At 46.2% G+C, this 20,913-nt stretch overlaps 1 protein-coding gene across 1 annotated transcript in view; it reads right to left on the minus strand.

Moving 5' to 3' along the window:
* Window positions 1-10,139: 10,139 nt before the first annotated feature.
* LOC128062104 (2'-5'-oligoadenylate synthase 2-like) overlaps window positions 10,140-20,913 on the minus strand; it is a 35,478-nt gene continuing 24,704 nt past the window's right edge. Inside the window, 7 exon segments of the mRNA XM_052654459.1 lie at window positions 10,140-10,166; window positions 10,168-10,342; window positions 11,375-11,607; window positions 13,999-14,183; window positions 15,570-15,852; window positions 17,162-17,345; window positions 20,130-20,137. Of these exon segments, the coding sequence (XP_052510419.1) occupies window positions 10,140-10,166; window positions 10,168-10,342; window positions 11,375-11,607; window positions 13,999-14,183; window positions 15,570-15,852; window positions 17,162-17,345; window positions 20,130-20,137 (1,095 nt within the window).

Genomic DNA, 20,913 nt, shown 5'->3' on the forward strand with positions numbered 1-20,913 from the left:
CTGTGCAGCTTTGAACACGAATGTAACCGGGCATGCCTCTCTCTCTTAATTTGTAAAGAGGACTTTCGACCTGAAAAGTATTCACAACATAAAAGTTGACATATGTTTTATTTGATGGGAATTTTTAGCACTTTAAGCCGGGGAGACAGCCTCTCAAGTGACCCTGAGAAGACTGCTCCAAGGAGGCGAGGGGAGGAGCCAGGTTGTATAGAAGTTTCGCAACATAGGTCAGGTAGTCTGGACATCAAAAGTTGTGGATAAATTAAAGAAAACCAGATATCCCATTGAGGCGAAAAGGGAAAAAAAAAATAGAGGAATGAGCTTTTTTCTTTCCCTTTCTGGACAACAAAGAAGATAAAGAGAAGAGTAAGCAGGCCTGAACATTCTTAGTTTTTCACTTTGTCAGTTCAGTGCAGCACGCCAGGCCTCCCTGTCCATCACCAACTCCCGGACCTTGCTCAAACTCATGTCCATCGAGTCGGTGATGCCGTCCAACCATCTCATCCTCTGTCGTCCCCTTCTCCTCCTGCCTTCAATCTTTCCCGGCACCAGGGTCTTTTTTTTCAACTGTAACTGCTCCTGACTGCGCATGTCTGTAAATTTGCTTTTCTGCCTCCTCACTCTGCAGGAGCTCCAGCTCACCCCCATTTTCCTTTCTGTGCGTGTGCTCGAGAGTGCTTAGTCAGTGCCAATTCTTTGAGGCCTGGTGGGCTAAATACATCCTGTATCTGGTGTTTACGCTTGCAACACTCTTCCCCTTAAAGTTCTTCTTTTTATATATCGGAAAGACAGCCACAGAGCCGCCAAACTGCCAGACTCAATTACTGGATTACTGATGCCAGCCTGTGACTGTGTTTGAAATAGGGCAAAAGGAACACGTCAAGATCCTAACACCTTTGTTCCTCATCATTGATTCCTGAACTGGAAGCCCTCATCTTATAAAAGTCCCTGGACCCCTCAAGGTGGGGGGCGCAGTTCTTAAGGCATGAGTTTATGGAGCTCCTCTCTCTGCCGGCTGAGAATTAAAGCCACCTTTCTGTTTCCTCCAAACTCAGTCTTTGTATTTTTTATTTGGCTTTGTGGGGCTGAGAAAGCCAAGATTTTGGCCAGCAACAATCCCAAGTTAAGGCACAGAGTGCTTTTCTCTGTATGGGAAGATGTCAGAGTCGGCGCTCACTGAATGCATTCCTTTGATATGCGCCTCCGCTATCTGGGGCTAATGTTAGGAGGATCCCCTGGAGAAGGGCATGGCTACGTGCTCCTGTGTTCTTGCCTGGAGGATCCCATGGACAGAGGAGCCTGGCGGCTACAGTCTGTGCTGTGCTTAGCTGTTCAGTCATGTCCAATTCTGTGCGACCCCACGGACTACAGCCCACCAGACTCCTCTGTCCATGGGGATTTTCCAGGGAAGAATACTGGAGTGGGTTACCAAGCCCTCCTCCACGGGATCTTCCCCACTCAGGGATCGAAGCCAGGTCTCCAGAATTTCAGGTGGATTCTAACCCACTGAGCCACCGGGAAGCCCCAGTTATCATCTGTGGGATGACAGTCAGACCCAAACGAGCGACAAGCACACCCTTCCTGCTTCCACATCCTGAGCTGCCTCCCCTCAGGGCTCACCTTTCTTCCTGGGTCTCCTCAGGGCTCACCAGTCACACTGAAGGGCCGCAATTGCTGATGACTCTGACAACCTTGTTTACTGATAGCAGTTCAGTTGAGTTCTGTCGGTCAGTCGTGTCCGAGTCTTTGCAACCTCATGGACCCAACACACCAGGCTTCCCTGTCCATCACCAACTCCCAGAGCTTACTCAGACTCAAGTCCATCGACTTGATGATGCCATCCAACCATCTCATCCTCTGGCATCCCCTTCTCCTCCTGCCCCCAATCTTTCCCAGAATCAGGGTCTTTTCCAATAAGTCGACTCTTCCCATCAGGTGGCCAAAGTATTGCAGCCTCAGCTTCAGTATCAGTCCTTCCAATGAATATTCAGGACTGATTTCCTTTAGGACAGACTGGTTGGATCTCCTTGCTGTTCAAGAGACTCTCAAGAGTCTTTTCCAACACCACAGTACAAAAGCATCAATTCTTCCATGCTCAGCTTTCTTTATCGTCCAACTCTCACCTCCATACATGACTATTGGAAAAACCATAGCTTTGACTAGACGGACTTTTGTTGGCAAAGTAATGTCTCTGCTTTTGAATATGCTGTCTAGGTTGGTCAAAACTTTTCTTCCAAGGAGCAAGTGTCTTTTAATTTCATGTCTGCAGTCACCATCTGCAGTGATTTTGGAGCCCCCCAAAACAAAGTCGCTCACTGTTTCCACTGTTTCCACTCTTTCCCTACCTATTTGCCATGAAGTGATGGGACCAGATGATCTTCGTTTTATGAATGTTGAATTTTAAGCCAACTGTTTCACTCTCCTCTTTCACTTTCATCAAGCGGCTCCTTAGTTCTTCTTCACTTTCTGCCATGAGGGTGGTGTCATCTGCATATCTGAGTTTATCAATATTTCTCCGGGCATTCTTGATTCCAGCTTGTGCTTACTCCAGCCCACCATTTCTCATGATGTAATCTGCATAGAAGTTAAATAAGCAGGCTGACAATGTACAGCCTTGATGTACTCCTTTCCCTATTTGGAACAAGCCTGTAGTTCCATGTCCCGTTCTTACTGTTGCTTCCTGACCTCCATACAGATTTCTCAGGAGGCAGGTCAGGAGGTCTGGTATTCCCATATCTTTCAGAATTTTCCAGAGTTTGTTGTGATCCACACAGTCAAAGGCTTTGGCATACTCAATAAAGCAGAAGAAGATGTTTCTCTGGAACTCTCTAGCTTTTTCCATGATCCAACAGATGTTGGCAATCCTACCTCTGGTTCCTCTGCCTTTTCTAAATCCAGCTTGAACATCTGGAAGTTCATGGTTCACATACTGTTGAAGCCTGGCTTGGAGAATTTTGAGCATTACTTTGCTAGCGTGTGAAACGAGTGCAGTTGTGTGGTAGTTTGAACATTCTTTGGCATTGCCATTCTTTTCTGGAATGAAAACAGACCTTTTCCAGTCCTGTGGCCACTGCTGAGTTTTCCAAATTTGCTGGCATATTGAGCTGGCATATTATCTTTTAGGATTTGAAATAGCTCCACTGGAACTCCATCACCTCCACTAGCTTTGTTCATAGTGATGCTTCCTAGGGCGCACTTGACTTCTCATTCCAGGATGTCTGATCACACCATCGTGGTTATCTAGGGTCACACCATCGTGGTTATCTGGGTCATGAAGAACTTTTTGACATAGTTGTTCCGTGTATTCTTGTCACCTCTTCTTAGTATCTTCTGCTTCTGTTAGGTCCAGACCATTTCTGTTCTTTATCGAGCCCATCTTTGCATGAAATGTTCCCTTGCTATCTCTCATTTTCTTGACGAGATCTCTAGCCTTTCCCATTCTATTGTTTTCCTCTATTTCTTTGCATTGATCACTGAGAAAGGCTTGCTTATCTCTCCTTGCTATTCTTTGGAACTCTGCATTCAGATGCTTCTATCTTTCCTTTTCTCCTTTGCCTTTAGCTTCTCTTTTTTTCTCAGCTATTTCTAAGGCCTCCTCAGACAACCATTTCGCCTTTTTGTATTTCTTTTTCTTAGGGGTGGTCTTGATTCCTGCCTCCTGTACAGTGTCATCCATAGTTCTTCAGGCACTCTATCAGATCTAATCCCTTGAATCTTTTGGTCACTTCCACTCTATAATCATAGGGATTTGATTTAGGTCATATCTGAATGGTCTAGTGGTTTTCCCTACTTTCTTCAATTGAAGTCTGAATTTGGCAATAAGGAGTTCATGATCGGAGCCACAGTCAGCTCCCAGCCTTGTTTTTGCTGACTGTACAGAGATTCTCCACCTTTGGCTGCAAAGAAAATAATCAATCTGATTTCGGTATTGACCACCTGGTGATGTCCATGTGTAGAATCTTCCCTTGTGGTGTTGGAGAGGGTGTTTGCTATGATCAGTGAGTTCTCCTGGCAAAATTCTGTTAGCCTTTGTCCTGCTTCATTTTGTATTCCAAGGCCAAATTTGCCTGTTACTCCAGGTATCTCTTGACTTCCTACTTTTGCATTTCATTCCCCTATAATGAAAGGACATCTTTTTCGGGTGTTAGTTCTTGAAGGTCTCATAGGTCTCTACTGATACGGCAGGAAATATTCCATTTCTCGGGAGAAACTTTTTGTTATCACTCTAGGAACTATTTCACAGGATAATCTGAAAGAGGAGACACAAAAGGGGATTGGAAAGGTATCAAACATGAACCAAAATAAAGGGCGATTCTGACTTTAAAAATCTTTTTGGTAGTTTAGTCACTAAGTCATGTCTGACTCTTTGGGACCTCTTGGACTGCAGCCACCAGGCTTCTCTGTCCATGGGATTCTGCAGGCAAGAATACTGGTGTGGGTTACCATTTCCTTCTCTTGGGGATCTCCTGACCCAGGGATTGGCAGGTAGATTTGTTACCTACCTGAGCAGCCCCTCAAAAGAGTCTTTATTGGATCTTAAATTGGCTAATGGTCTCAGTTCGTCACTGAGTCATATCTGACTCTTTGCCACCCCATGGCCTGCATGAAACCAGGCCTCCCTGTCCATCACCAAGGCCCGGAGTTTAGTCAAACTCAAGTCCATGGAGTTGGTGATGCCTTCCAGCCATCTCATCCTTTGTCGTCTCCTTCTCCTCCTGCCCTCAATCTTTCCCAGAATCAGGGTCTTTTCCAATGAGTCGCCTCTTCCCATCAGGCGGCCAAAGTATTGGAGCTTCAGCTTCAGTATCAGTCCTTCCAATGAATATTCAGAGTTGATTTCCATTAGGATTGACTGGTTTGATCTCCATGCAGGCGGTCCAAGGGACTCTCAAAGGCTTCTCAGGCACCACAATTTGAACCAGGCTGGAGAGATCATTAATAAACACTCTTTGCTGTGAGTAAGATAGTGATGGTAATTATTTATAATCATTATGGCAGGTTTTAATTAAAACTTCCTATGTATCAAATCCCACAAAAGTACACCTCTCAAAAAAAAGAAAAAGTGTACCTCTCAGGTCCCCAGCTACAGAGGAGAGATCTATGCTGCCCCATTGTTAGAAAAATTAAGTTCACACACTTTGCCATTCAATCAAACGAGTAAGGCTGGTGGGGGTCCCATAAAGAATGTCTTGTCCCCAAATTGGGCCAATTTACTGTTTCCTCTTGCCTGCTTGGTTTAGGCACGACGGCCCCAGGAGAGATACAATGATCTCTGCTCCACTTTTTAGAGACCCCTCATTTTGGTAAGGCTCTCGAACTGTGGGAGACTTGTGCTCAGAAACATGAACAGAGAGGAAGAAGCCCTGAGACAGGACAGCTCCCATGGAGCGGGGAGCCCCGGAAGGCAGGTAGCACAGCAGACCGCACCCCTGGTGGGGCTGGGGACCCCAACAAGACGCTGAGCCTCCAGGGAGGCTCAGAGCACTCCACCCTCCCCTCTCCTGCCTTAGTCTCAGTTCTCCCCAGTTTTGTTTCCTCGGCAGGAAGTGGCCCAGAATGGGGGGCACTCAGCTCGGGGCTATGAGGCATTTATGACTTGGGTGTTTCAGATTTCACGTGAGCATGTCCATCATCCCGTACATGCTCTCTTCTCTGTTGCTGAGTCTCATGAATTTGTGGTTGAACCAGCAGTTCTGAAGTGCACCACCCTCGAGCTTTGTGTCACCTGCTTCTGCCAGCTTTGACCAAATCATCAGAGTTCAGCTGACAAACACTCATCCAAAAAAGTTTTGGAAGAAAATGCTTTGTTTCTTGTGGTCATACAGGAATATAGATTTAGAGCAACATACAATAAAACCACAAAATTCAGAGAATTATAAAGCTCACTCATCATACTATAATCCACATACCCACTGAAAACATTGAGGTCTTCATGAAACCAACATTACAAATGAAAGTAAGGAAACTTGCTAAGTACACTAATATAAATATGGATATCTAGGAATTATATGAGAAAGCATATGTACTAACAATGCAGAGAAAAATGATAAAATGTAGTTACGAGTAATTAAAGAAGACAATTAATGGAAAGAAGTTTCAAGTATGTGGACTGGAATTCTCAATATTACATGGATGTCATTTTCCCTGAACTAATTTATGGAATTCTAATCAAATGCCTCCCTGGATTCTGGGTGAAAATTCACCAACTGATTATAATATTATCATAGAAATAGACACAAGAGAAGACATTAGTTTGGATAGAACAGAGTTTTCTACAAGACACTGAGAATTAATATCGGGCTATCATAATTAGTAACGGTAGTATTAAACCAAGGACACAAAAATTGGTCACTGATGTAACACAGGCTCACACACAGATGACTCTGGACATATGTCTGAGGTGGTTCTGCAGAACAGTGGGGAAGGATGGTCCCTTCAGCAAATGTTGCCAGAATACTTGGCATCCACACAGCAGAACTAGTACAGACCACCACCTCACACCCATTTGTCTGTGTTTTGACATGCCGTTCATAACGTCATTGCCAAATTTATGTCTTGAAGCTTTCTCCCTGTGTTTTCTTCTAGGGGTTTTACAGTTTCAGCTCTTATGTTTAGGCCTTTATCTATTCTGAGTTGATATTTGTCCATGCTGGAAGAAAAGGTGTGATTTTATCCTTCTGCATGTGGATATCCAATTTTCCCAGCTTGATTTATTGAAGAGACTGTCCTCTCCTCATTGTATGTTCTTGACAATCTTGCCAAAGAGTAATTGACCGTGTAAACAAAACAGTGACAAGAAAACAAAAATAGACAAAGGGGAACTAATTCAACTGAAAAGCTTCTGCCCAGCAAATGAAAAACACACAGTGAAGTGAAAAGGTAATTGATGAAAAAGAATAGGTATATGTATAGCTGAATCACTTTGCTGTACATTCAAACTAACACACAATGTAAATCAACTATACTCCAATATAAAATAAAAATGAGAAACAGGTATAAAATGAAAGGGAGAAAAGAGAATGGAAATGGAGAAAATGATTACAAACCACTATCTGATAAGGGGTTAATGACAAAATATTGAGGGCCTTGGGCTTCCCTGGTGGCTCAGCTGGTAAAGAACCCACTTGCAATGCAGGCGACCTGGGTTCGATCCCTGGGTTGGGAGATACCCTGGAGAAGGGAAAGGCTACACACTCCAGTATTCTGGCCTATACAGTGCCTGGGGTAGCAAAGAGTCAGACATGACTGAGCGACTTTCACTTGGACAACTCAATAGCTAAAGGACAAATAACCTAACTATATAATGGGCTAAGGATTCAGTTTTTATTTTCCTAAAGAAGGTTTACAAATGGCCAACAGGTATATGAAAAGATGCTCATCGCTGTTATTAGTTTGGCCACGCTGTGTAGCTTGCCTGATCTTGGTTGCCCAACCAGGGATTGAACCCTGGCCCCAACAGTGACAGTGGCCAGTCCTAACCAGTGGACCCCCAGGGAATTCCCATACTCAGTACTATGAATCACCCTGGAAATGGAAACCAAAATCATAAGACATCGCTTTTACCTGTTAGCATAGCTGTTACATGTGTTAAAGGACACTCGTGTTGGTGAGCATGTGGAGGGCTTGGAAATCCTGACCACTCTTGCTGAGAATGCAATTTTGTGCAACCACTATGGAAACAGTAGGAGAGTTCCTCAAGAATTAACAATAGTTCTACCATATGACGGAGAAGGCAACGGCAGCCCACTCCAGTACTCTTGCCTTGAAAATCCCATGGACAGAGCAGGCTGTTAGGCTGCAGTCCATGGGGTCGTGCAGAGTCGGACACGACTGAAGCGACTTAGCAGCAGCAGCAGCAGCAGCTACCATATGGTCCATGTGGCTCTTCAGTTGAGCAACTATTTCCCAATTCAATTAATCTGCTAGTGACTGTAGCTTTATGTGTAATTCTGAAACACCCTCAGAAAACAATACAAGGGGGCCACCCACATGGTAATTACATGTGATTCCAAAGTGTCCTCTCCTCATGAAGAGATACCTGTGCTAAAGATAACACAGTGGTAACAAAACCCAACGGGGAGTAGAATCCCATTTTCAGAAAGACTCGACATAGACATGGAAATCGAGACAGAAGAGACTAGAGAATAAGGATCCAAGTTTTGAAGACACTTTGGGATTCTTCCTCTTGTTTAAAAACAACCAAAAATAAAAAAATAAACAAAAATAAATAAAAACAACCATATTTCTCACTCTCATGCTTAATCAATGACCAACTATGGTCCTCCCAGGTCCCTAGAAACAGGAGACACAGCCTGTCATCCTGTGTCCAGGCCACATGGGAACCCCCAGGGTCTTCCATGAGGCAGACTGACTTAGAGGAAAACAAGGCCAAGACCCTGATGGTCATTTCTCTGGGAAAGGCAGGCGAGGCAGGGAAAGCAGTCTTTGGACGGCAAGTATGAATAATGTAAGAGGGCTGTGGAGAGGAAGGGGTTTCCTGAGTCACCTGGTACCTGGTCCCAGCATGAGTGGGGCAGAGTGGGTTGTGGCTCAGACTGGCTCTGAGCCTGGGCAGTGGGCAGGGAGGAAATTCTCGACAGGTTTGCATGGCAAAGGCCAACAGGTGAGCTGCTGGCTGTGTCTGGGAACCAGCCAACCCTGGGAGGGCAGTCTCTCCAGGATCAGCAGGGCCCAGATGTCAAAGCATCTGAGAACACAAATGTAGAAAGGATAAACACAGAAGCCCCGGCCAAGGAGCAGGATGAGGGCTGCGATGGGGTGGGGAGAGGGTGAGATGGTGGCTTCGTCTAGGAGCCATCTCGGAGGCAATGACATTGACTGAGAAGAGGTGACGGCTGAGGATGACCAGGATGGTACCTCGGGTCATCATCACAGCTAGCATTTGCTGAAGAGCCCACATCTACCTTGAGGGTGGTGGCAGAGGTGCTTGTGTGGGTCTGGGTCACTCTAAGGAGCAGATGCCAGTGTGAGATTAAATGTGGGAGATTGTTTGGGGAAACAGCCAGGTGAGAGACAATGATCAGGGATCTTATAGAAGCTGTGCAAGCTGACAACCCTGATCTAATCTGACTCTGGGTGAAGGCAAGAAGGAAGGACAGTTGGCTCTGCAGTCAAGACAGAGTCCAGCAAGTTCGTGGAGAGTCCTTTCGCCAATGTCCCATGTCGGAGCTTCCCCTGACTCTCAGGAATGGGGCTGCCTGAGTGTCTCTGGCACCCATGGTGATTGTCTGGGAGCTGCAGGTAGGCAGCGTGGCTTTGGTGTCAACGTGGAGATGGATCACGGAGGGCAGTAGCTGGTATGCTCAGCCGAGTATGTTCCCTCCACTGAGGCTCTGCTAGATTCCTTGTCATGGTCCCCAAATGAGAGTGAAGAGTGAAAGTGAAGTCGCTCAGTCGGGTCCGACTCTTTGCGACCCCGTGGACTGTAGCCCTCCAGGCTCCTCCCTTCATGGGATTCTCCAGGCAAGAATACTGGAGTGGGTTGCCATTTCCTTCTCCAGGGGATCTTCCTGACCCAAGGATCAAACCCAGGTCTCCCGCATTGCAGGCAGACGCTTTAACCTCTGAGCCACCAGGGAAGCCCGTAATGGGCTTCCAAATGGGAACAGAAAAATCCAGTGTATGAAGACACATTGAGAGCAGCAACAAAGAGCAGGAGCTTCACAGCAAGAAGGACCAGGGTTCAACTTCACCCTCTCGTCTCTCACTCACCAGGGGACTCTGAGTGAGTGGCCATGTCTCAATGCATTATTATGAGAATCAGAGTAAAACCCATGTCACGGGGATGCTGGAGGCCTCAAAAGAGGAACAGCAATATGGAGAAGCCAAAGGCTGTCTTCCAGCCACTTAGGTGACCAGTGACTCAGGTGGTAAGAACATCTTGATCTTTTGTGTGTCCTTATGGGAGGTTTTCTGGAATGGACTTTTGTCAATGACACGTTGGTTTGGGTACCAAGGCAGGGTGACAATGTACGTTGGTAACCCTGCTGTCTAACCAAGGGATTCATTCTGGGGCAGACACAGGTGTAATTCTACATTTTCTAGTAACCACAGTGAAAGAATACAAAGACCGAGATGAAATTCTATTTGACTAAGTAGCATTTCTAGAAGTTGTTATCTCAACATGCCGTCAGTATCAGGTCACATGAAGAAATTAGGAGTTCTCACCGGCACCTTCCAGGTCCTCACTGGCTTCCCATCCAAGTTCTCACAGCACGAATACTTGAGCCAGACTGTAACCTCCTGTGCCAGCAGCTGCCACCTCTGTGGCTCTCCACCAGCCACATTTCCAGTCGGGTCAACCGGGTCAAGAATCACAGGCCTGGAAACAACAGTCAGAGAGGACAGGTGAGTACATGGGCTGTGTCTGGGGGGTTCAGAGCTCCCAGCAGGGCAAAATACCCAGCCTGGGTAGACTGTTTCTAGGGGCAGCTGGAGGGCCCCATGAACACCTCTCTCTGGCTTGTGACCTGGGTGCCCTGCCCTACAGTGGGCATTGAACACGAGGTGAAGGAGGCTTGCATTTGGGCCTGGAGAGACCTGGTTTCAATCTCACCTCTGCTCTTGAGTAGTGCTGTCTCTTTAGGCAGGTCACCTCAATCTCTAGTCCTCAGTATCCTCATCTGTGAAATGGGCAGATTTGAAAATCCCTACCTCAAAGGATGTTGTATGAGGATCTGGAGAAGCACTTCACAAGCTCCCAACAGTAACTGAAACATAATAAGGGGTCTATACATGCCAGGTTTAATAACCAAGATTCCACAATTCTATCTCAGTGGTTTTGTCTTATAGCAAGCTCTTACCTCCGGGAAGCATTTTTATTATTGCTATAGCTATTGCTGGTTCCCCTGGTGGCTCAGAGGTTAAAGCATCTGCCTGCAGTGCAGGAGACCTGGGTTGGATCCCTGGGTCGGGAAGATCCCCTGGAGAAGGAAATGGCAACCCGCTCCAGTATTCTTGCTTGGAGAATCCCATGGACGGAGGAGCCTGGTGGGCTACAGTCCACAGTACCGTAAAGAGTCGGACACAACTGAGCAACTTCACTTTCACTTTCACTTTTCATAGCTACTGCAATTTGAGTCAAATTTTAGCTCTTTCACTCACTTTCTGTAAAGTTTGCACAAGCTCTTCTTTTTCCATACCTCTGTGATCTGTGGTTAGCACAGTGCCTGCCTCACAGGGTTGCAGGTTATTATTTCAATCAGACGGTAGGAGTAAGTGCCCAGCATAGTGACTGAGAATAGATGACGATGAATAATTGTGGAAACCTCCCTCTTCCTACATTTCCAGGGTGCCACCGCTGTAATCAGAGCTGCATTTATGTGGCGATCTAAGCCATGTGCGGATAGAGTACCTGGGTTTAGCAAGTTGTCTCCTCAGGTATTGGCTAATCGTAGAGTTTTCCAAGTCATAATACTTTTTCCAGTAGATGCAGAGGTCCTGATGCTTTAGGATTAATGCTAAAACAGTCCGAAATCCCTGAGCTGTGCTGAATTTTGGTTTGGAGCTTCCTTGTTCCCAGGCATAGATGGTCAGTAGCTCCAGGGCATACTGTGGGGGCAGCTTATGCTCATACTTCATCTTACACTGAGGAGAGGGAACAAATTAGAAACATGAGTATGTTCAGCTTTTGTGTGGAGAACAGGTAATGCCTATCCTCAAACTATTTCAGAAAAGTGAGGATTAGGAGATGATTCTAAACTCGTTTTACACGAAAAGCAGGAAAATGCAGAACAAAAAAGAAAACAGCAGGCCTGATGATCATAGACGGGAAAATCCTCTACAAGATATTAGCAAAGCAGATTCACCAACATATTACAAGGTCACACAGCATGATCAAGTTGGATATAGTCCAGTGAGGCGAGGATGTCAGAATCCACAAATCAATCAAAGAGATACATTTCTATTAACAAAATAAAGGATAAAAACTTATGATTAGTTTCCCATATATAGAAAAAAATTGAGAAAATTCAACAACCACTGTCATACAAACTCTTAACAAGGTGGGTATGGAGAGAACATAACTCGATAAAGGCCGCATATGACCAACCTACAGCTGACATCACCCTCAGTGGTGAAGGCTGAAAGCTTTTTCTTTAAAATCAAGAACAAGACACATATGCCCACTCTCCTCACACTTATTCAACATAGTATTGGTAGTCCATCCATGGCAATCAGGCAAGGAAAGAAACAATATCCATGCAAATTAGAAAGGAAGTTTAACTATTGCTATTTGCAGATGACATGGCACTATACATAGAAAACGCTAGGCAACTCCAGAAAACTATTAGAAATAAAAACTGAATTTAGGAAGATTGCAGGATACAGTGATAATACATAGAAATATGTTGTGTTTCTATATTGAGTAACAAACTATCACAATGAGAAACTTATTTATTATTTTAATCTGTTTTATTGATTTATTTACTTTACAATATTGTATTGGTTTTGCCATAAATTGACATGAATCAGCCATGGGTGTACATGTGTTCCCCATGCTGAACTCCCCTCCCCCCTCCCTCCCCATCCCATCCCTCTGGGTCATCCCAGCACACCAGCCCCGGGCACCCTGTCTCATGCATCGAACCTGGACTGGCGATTCATTTCACATGTGGTAATTTACATGTTTCAGTACCATCTCCCAAATCAACCCAGCCTCGCCCTCTCCCACAGAGCCCAAAAGACTGTTCCAACATCTGTGTCTCTTTTGCTGTCTGGCATACACGGTTGTCATTACCATCTTTCTAAATTCCATATATATGCGTTAGTATAGTGTACTGGTGGTTTTCATCCTGGCTTACTCCGCTCTGTATAATAGGCTCCAGTTTCATCCACCTCATTAGAGAAATTTAAAAGCCATCCCATTTACAATTACATTAAAAATTTTTTTTAACTAGGAAAAAATTCAACCGCAGTGAAAGACCTATACCTGACTTTGATGAGAGCAACTGCAGATGACAAAAATAAATGGAAAGAGGTACCACGCTCCTGGACTTGAGGGGTTAATATTCTTCAAACATGCATCCTACCTGGAGCAATCTGTGTGCATGGCCTCAGGGTATGTGATTTAGTGTTGCTGCGCCATGCCACTCTTTCCAAGGGAGAAAATGGGAAGGACAGGAGGTTAATTCATTTGCCCAGATTCAGACAGCTAGGAAGTGAGCAAAGGGGAGTTGGGACGGGGATGGGGGGGAACTGATTAATTCATTGAATAATTACTTACTGAGAATATAATATATTCCAGGCACTGTTCTAGGTTCTAGGGCAGCAGCAGTGAATAAAACATGCAGTATCATACTATATATTTACACAATGCATGAATAAAATAAGCAAATGCCTTCTTTTATGTACATTCTCAGAGGGAAGACAGATGATAAACAAACAAATTATCTCATGCAAAGGCCCTGAGGCTGAAGTAGAGTTTCCTTCTTGGTGGACCAATGCAGAGAAGAGACCAGCCTGGGAGCAGGGGCGAGGGGGTAGTTGATGATGATATTTAATACAGGACCAAGGTGTTCGTAGATTGGTGGAGTTTGTGTGTGTGTTTATGAAAAAGATAAGAAAGGCCCATGGTTTGGTCCAGAGCAACTGAAAGGATGGAGTTGTCATTGGCTGATATGGGAAACCGGAAAGAGGAAGATACCTGAGTCCACTGGCAATGCCCCAGACCCTACCCTTCTTCCCCATGTTTTTCCCCGTCTGACCATGTCTAGTCCTCCACGGTCCTCCTCTCATCGTCTCCCTCCTGGCTCGCTGTCCCTCCTCTCCATCCGTCTCTGTCCGGCTCCCTCCTGCCTCCCACATCCTTTCTGATTCCTCCCCTCCTCCCTCCTCTCCTCTTTCTTCTCCTCCCCTCACCTCTCCCTGCTCCTTCCCTCCCTCCACACCACCTCTCCCTCCTCTCCCGGCCTCACTCTCTCCCTTCCCCTCCTCCTCCTCCTCCTCCTCGGCTCTCTGCCCAGATGGGACCGGCCATACCAGTTGGTACCAGTGCTTCACCAGGCAGATGAGGCTCTTCAGCATGGGCAGACGCTCCTTCAGGAAGGCTCTCTGCAGCTCTGTGAAGCAAGGGGAGAACTCGCCCTCTCCCCCCAGTTTCTCGCACTCTTGGATGAGCCGGACGTAGATTTGAGGGTCAGGTCGGTAACCTTTGGTCAACTGACCTGTTGGGAATGAATTCAAGTTTAAATGTCAGCTTTTTTCTGAGTTTCTTTCTGTCGCCCCGGGGACACAGACTCACTGGCCGAGAGGGACAGTGGGGAGGTCAGCAGGCCCGGAGCCAGGAGGCCTGAGGTCCATCCCCATCCTCCCTTCTCCCACCTCTACCGCCGTCACCCATCGTCTCTCACCTGGACTCAGCAGAGGTGGCGGCACCCTCCTCCCTGGATCCTCCACAGCCCATATAGAGGCCTTTAACCTGATCCTTCCACTTCTTGCTTCCCAGGACCTCTGGATAAAATCCCAAGTCCTCACAGTGGCCCACGCGGATGGTGAGGCCTGCCTCCTCCTTCATCTTCCCTCCTGCCTCAATCCCTTTGCCGCTGACTCTCCTGGTTACTTTACTTCTCCCAATATGCCACCTTCATTCCTGTCTTTGCACCTGCTGTTTCCTCCTCTGGAACCCCCAGATCTTTGAGTGCTTGGCCTCTTCTCATCTCTCAGGACTCAGGTCAGAGGTCACCTCCTTTGTCACCCTGCCTCCAAAGTCCTTTGATTCCTTTGATTGCTCTCTTGGGTCACCCTATTTCATTTCTGTTGCAGCGAGTTATCATCTCATTCCTGGTATTCACATGGTCAGGCTGCAGGAGAGAGGCTCTCTGTCTGTCTCATGTAGGCCATGGAATAGGCCTTGCGCCTCTGAGTCGGTGCTCCTGCTCAGTTGATAAGTCCTGTCCAATTCACTGAGACCCTCTGGGCTGTAGTCTGCCAGGCTCCTCTGTCCATGGGATTTCCCAGGCAGGAATACTGGAGTGGGTTGCCATGTCCTTCTCCAGGGGATCTTCCTGACCCAGAGATTGAACCTGCATCTCCTGCTTGGCAGGTGCATTCTAAACAACTGAGGCACCAGGGAAGCCCCGCATCTAAGGTTCACAGTGGAAACAGCCTCAAAAATGAATTGCTTCCTGTCCCAGTGCTCCTGCACGTCATCTCAAGATTCCAGCTCTCAGTGAAAGTTTGAATGATTGCCTCACATTTTGCATAGAAAATGAAATTAACATATTGAGTTTACCCTAGACTTGGTTTTTAGAAAGAGATCACACAGTTTGCCAAAAGTCAAACTAGTAAGCCTGGCAGGTGTTCTATACAAATATCTTGATCCCCTCAATTGCACCAATTTCTTGTTTAACTCAGCCACTTCAGTGGCTGAGTGTGACCCTGGGCATTCTTGTCCCAGGAAAGACGCTGGGATCTCCTCCCACCTGAAGGGATACCTTGGTTAATAAGAGTCTCAAAGTGAGAGACATTTCTGCTCAGAGACAAGGAAAGAGAGCGGAAGAAGCCCTGACATAGGACAAAGACTGTAAGAACTTGTGGCTGGGAGCACTCACCCAGGGCATCAAAGGCGGGCAGGACATCGAACTCCACCACCTGGTTGAGCTTGGGGGACCTCAGCACAAAGCTGAGAGCGCGGGGATTCTGCTGTTTCTGGACCTCAAACTCCACTTCAAATCTTTTCTCTCTCTGACAGGCTTCCAGCTGTCTCCTGATTTCTTCGATGAATTCTCCTCGGCGCTCAAAGTGTTCCCGAAAACTTGTCAGATTGGTGAGGAAGACGACGAGGTCAGCATCTGATCGTCCCCTGAGGGTCGTGCCTTTGCCTGAGGAGCCGCCCTAAAAAGGTGAGAAGAATGAGTATTGACACATTTCATTGAGAAGAGCCTCCCTAAATGAAACGCTGAGAGCAATCACTAACATTTTGAGTACTAGCCACTGCTCTGAAGGCATTTAGTGGCTGTAACTCCTAGAATACTCACAAGAACTCTGAGATCTAGCCACTGCTATTATCTGTTGTCATCTTCTGGATGGGGAAACAGATGCTGCGAGAGATCATGTTATCAGTCAAGTCACACAGCTAGTAGGTGACAGAGATGCAGTTCACACCGTTTTTTCCCCCCGGATCCATGATCTTTACTCCCTGTTGTTTTGTGATCTGACATGATTAATACTTAAAGCGGCCCCATGGCTTAGTTTATTTGACCTGCAAGCCCATGAGGTCCTGAAAATTCTGGATAAGGAAACTGAGGCACAGAGAGGTTTAGGTGACTTGCCCAAGATTTTACAGCCAACAGGTGCTATCTGCTTTCAAAACGTATACACTTAACCAGCTTGTGACTCTGCAGAACTGGTGAAACCTTAGACTGTCAAAGACTAGTAAGGATTGTTGATACAGAGAGATTTCAGTTTGCCTATTTTAATGCCATAAGACTCTCAAAGTGTGAGCATTTTCTGCTCAGGGAACTAAAGAGAGACCAGAATAAGCCCCAACTTAAGACAAAGGCTGGAACGCCTTATGACTGGGAGCACTCACCCAGGGCATCAAAGGCAGGCAGGACATCAAACTTCACCGACAGGTGGAGCTGGGGGGAGCTGAGCCCACAGGTGCGAGCAGGAGCATTCTCTAACTGCTGATTCTGGACCTCTTGTGAGATATCTTTCTCAGTCAACACACACATTCACACACACACAGTTTCTCTATCTTTCTTTTTTAATGGTTGCCTAGTGGATGTTTCAGAGGTGATTTATACACTTCATCAGGGCATTTGTTAAGTTCGATGCATGAGGCAGGGCACCCAAAGCTGGGGCTCTGGGACAACCCAGAGGGTTGGAGTGGGGAGGGAGTGGGAGGGGTTCAGGATGGGGGGACACATGGACACCTGTGGCTGATTCACACTGATGTACGGCAAAAGCTATCGCAATATTGTAATCATCCTTCGATTAAAACAAATAAATTAATTTAAAAAATTTACAGATGGAAGCCCTCACCCCAGAAGCTATTTTCACAAGTGTGGATATAGTTTTGGCAGGGATAAATCAGAAACCACCAGCCCTAGAGACCTCAACCTCTTGCTTTCTGTCTGTTTCTGTGGAAAGGCTTGCTCACCAGCCCCCCTTCTCCCCAGTGAGGCAGTTCTGGACTCACCTTCACAACTTTGGACACCCGAACTGGGCGAGGGGGAAATCGGAAACACCTCTTCTTCAGGAAAGTGCAGATGATTTTGATGGCTCTTTTGACCTGCTTGTGGAACTCCGTGTTTGACAGGAGGTGGCCTTTGATCAACTTGTCTAGAGAGCTGGCCGGGGTATTTCTGAGCTCCATCGTCACACTGGGGACCGGAGAGCCAGAGGCGGCGGAGCTGCTGCCTGAAGCTGTGAGCTTCTGTCTCCTCTGCTGCCTGCGTCTAGGGGGCTGTTAAGTTTCATTTCACTGGCAGGGAGGAGCTATGCTGCTGCTGGTTTCGGTTCCTTGAAAGGGAGGAGTTCTGTCCTGAATCCTTGTTTCTAGTTTTTCTCTCTGCAAATGAAACGCTCCTGCGATCCCACAAACCTGTCAGGTCTCTCAGCTTTTTCCTCCAGAATCCCAGAATTACTCCCTGCCTTTACCAGGCAGACTAGCATGTCTGGTCTGTCTTCAGACTGTACTCTGAAAAGCTGCTTTTATTTATTTATTTTTATTTTATTTATTATTATTTTTTTTAATTTTTATTTTACTTTACAATACTGTATTGGTTTTGCCATACATTTTCATGAATCCGCCACGGGTGTACATGAGTTCCCAAAGCTGAACCCCCCTCCCACCCTCTCCCCATATCATCTCTCTGGGTCATCCCAGTGCCCCAGCCCCAAGCATCCTGTATCCTGTATCAAACCTAGACTGGTGATTCGTTTCTTACATGATAGTATACATGTTTCAGTGCCATTCTCCCAAATCATCCCACCCTCTCCCTCTCTCACAGAGGCCAAAAGTCTGTTCTATATATCTGTGTCTCTTTAACTGTCTCGCATACAGGGTTATCATTACCATCTTTCTAAATTCCATACATATATGTTAGTATACTGTGTTGGTGTTTTTCTTTCTGGCTTATTTTACTCTGTATAATCGGCTTTTAAACCCACGTTAGTACTTCACCCAAGACTAATCACAGTTACAGATAGATTTCTGGTTTCCCTTTCCTCTTTTCATTGTGGATGAAATTGTTTTATAGTCTCCTATGATCCTTGCAGCAGTACATGTATATTGCAAACAGAAACAGTCAGAAAAATCCGGAAGCATTGTTTAGTCCACCCCTGATCCTAAACCTCAAAGACTACAACCAGAACTACTCTGGTGTAGTCTTGCGAGATATTTTTCTAGATTTACGCACACATACACACAAACATAATTTCTCTCTCTCTCTTTTTTTTAATGGCTTGAATCTATATGTTTTGCTTTTTCATAAACTTTAGTTCTTTAGGTTGACAGAAAAATTGTGAGCTGTCCCTAGCTGTGCAGCTTTGAACACGAAGGTAACCGGGCATGCCTCTCTGTCTTAATTTGTAAAGAGGACTTTCGACCTGAAAAGTATTCACAACATAAAAGTTGACATATGTTTTATTCGATGGGAATTTTTAGCACTTTAAGCCGGGGAGACAGCCTCTCAAGTAACCCTGAGAAGACTGTTCCAAGGAGGCGAGGGGAGGAGCCAGGTTGTATAGAAGTTTCGCAACATAGGTCAGGTAGTCTGGACATCAAAAGTTTTTGAATAAATTAAAGAAAACCAGATATCCCATTGAGGTGAAAAGAGAAAAAAAAAAAAAAATACAGGAATGAGCTTTTTGCTTTCCCTTTCCGGAGAACAAAGAAGATAAAGAGAAGAGTGAGAGGCCTGAACATTCTTAGTTTTTTCACTTTGTCAGTTCAGTGCAGCACGCCAGGCCTCCTTGTCCAACACCAACTCCTGGAGCTTGCTCAAACTCATGTCCATCGAGTCAGTGATGCCGTCCAACCATCTCATCCTCTGTCGTCCCCTTCTCCTCCTGCCTTCAATCTTTCCCAGCACCAGGGTCTTTTTGTTCAACTGTAACTGCTCCTGACTGCGCATGTCTGTAAATTTGCTTTTCTGCCTCCTCACTCTGCAGGGGCTACAGCTCACCCCCATTTTCCTTTCTGTGCGTGTGCTCGAGAGTGCTTAGTCAGTGCCAATTCTTTGAGGCCTGGTGGGCTAAATACATCCTGTATCTGGTGTTTACGCTTGCAACACTCTTCCCCTTAAAGTTCTTCTTTTTATATATTGGAAAGACAGCCACAGAGCCGCCAAACTGCCAGACTCAATTACTGGATTACTGATGCCAGCCTGTGACTGTGTTTGAAATAGGGCAAAAGGAACACGTCAAGATCCTAACACCTTTGTCCCTCATCATTGATTCCTGAACTGGAAGCCCTCATCTTATAAAAGTCCCTGGACCCCTCAAGGTGGGGGGCGCAGTTCTTAAGGCATGAGTTTATGGAGCACCCCTCTCTGCCGGCTGAGAATTAAAGCCACCTGTCTGTTTCCTCCAAACTCTGTCTCTGTATTTTTTATTTGGCTTTGTGGGGCTGAGAAAGCCAAGATTTTGGCCAGCAACAATCTCAAGTTTAGGCATAGAGTGCTTTTCTCTATATGGGAAGATGTCAGAGTAGGCGCTCACTGAAATCATTCCTTTGATATGCGCCTCCGCTATCTGGGGCTAATGTTAGGAGGATCCCCTGGAGAAGGGCATGGCTACGCGCTCCTGTGTTCTTGCCTGGAGGATCCCATGGACAGAGGAGCCTGGCGGCTACAGTCTGTGCTGTGCTTAGCTGTTCAGTCATGTCCAATTCTGTGCGACCCCACGGACTACAGCCCACCAGGCTCCTCTGTCCATGGGGATTTTCCAGGGAAGAATACTGGAGTGGGGTATGAAACCCTCCTCCACAGGATCTTCCCCACTCAGGGATCGAAGCCAGGTCTCCAGAATTTCAGGTGGATTCTAACCCACTGAGCCACCGGGAAGCCCCAGTTATCGTCTGTGGGATGAGAGTCAGACCCAACTGAGCGACAAGTGCACCCTTCCTGCTTCCACATCCTGAGCTGCCTCCCCTCAGGGCTCACCTTTCTTCCTGGGTCTCCACAGGGCTCACCAGTCACACTGAAGGGCCGCAATTGCTGATGACTCTGACAACCTTGTTTACTGATACCAGTTCAGTTGAGTTCCGTCGGTCAGTCGTGTCCGACTCTTAGTGACCTCATGGACTCAACACACCAGGCTTCCCTGTCCATCACCAACTCCCAGAGGTTACTCAGACTCAAGTCCATCGAGTTGATGATGCCATCTGACCATCTCATCCTCTGGCATCCCCTTCTCCTCCTGCCCCCAATCTTTCCCAGAATCAGGGTCTTTTCCAATAAGTCGACTCTTCCCATCAGGTGGCCAAAGTACTGGAATCTCAGCTTCAACATCAGTCCTTCCAATGAATATTCAGCACTGATTTCCTTTAGGACAGACTGGTTGGATCTCCTTGCTGTTCAAGAGACTCTCAAGAGTCTTTTCCAACACCACAGTACAAAAGCATCAATTCTTCCATGCTCAGCTTTCTTTATCGTCCAACTCTCACCTCCATACATGACTATTGGAAAAACCATAGCTTTGACTAGACGGACTTTTGTTGGCAAAGTAATGTCTCTGCTTTTGAATATGCTGTCTAGGTTGGTCAAAAACTTTTCTTCCAAGGAGCAAGTGTCTTTTAATTTCATGTGTGCAGTCACCATCTGCAGTGATTTTGGAGCCCCCCAAAACAAAGCCGCTCACTGTTTCCACTCTTTCCCTACCTATTTGCCATGAAGTGATGGGACCAGATGCCATGATCTTAGTTTTCTGAACGTTGAATTTTAAGCC

This window comes from Budorcas taxicolor, chromosome 17 (genome assembly GCF_023091745.1).
Source record: "Budorcas taxicolor isolate Tak-1 chromosome 17, Takin1.1, whole genome shotgun sequence".
Classification (NCBI taxonomy): Eukaryota; Metazoa; Chordata; class Mammalia; order Artiodactyla; family Bovidae; genus Budorcas; species Budorcas taxicolor.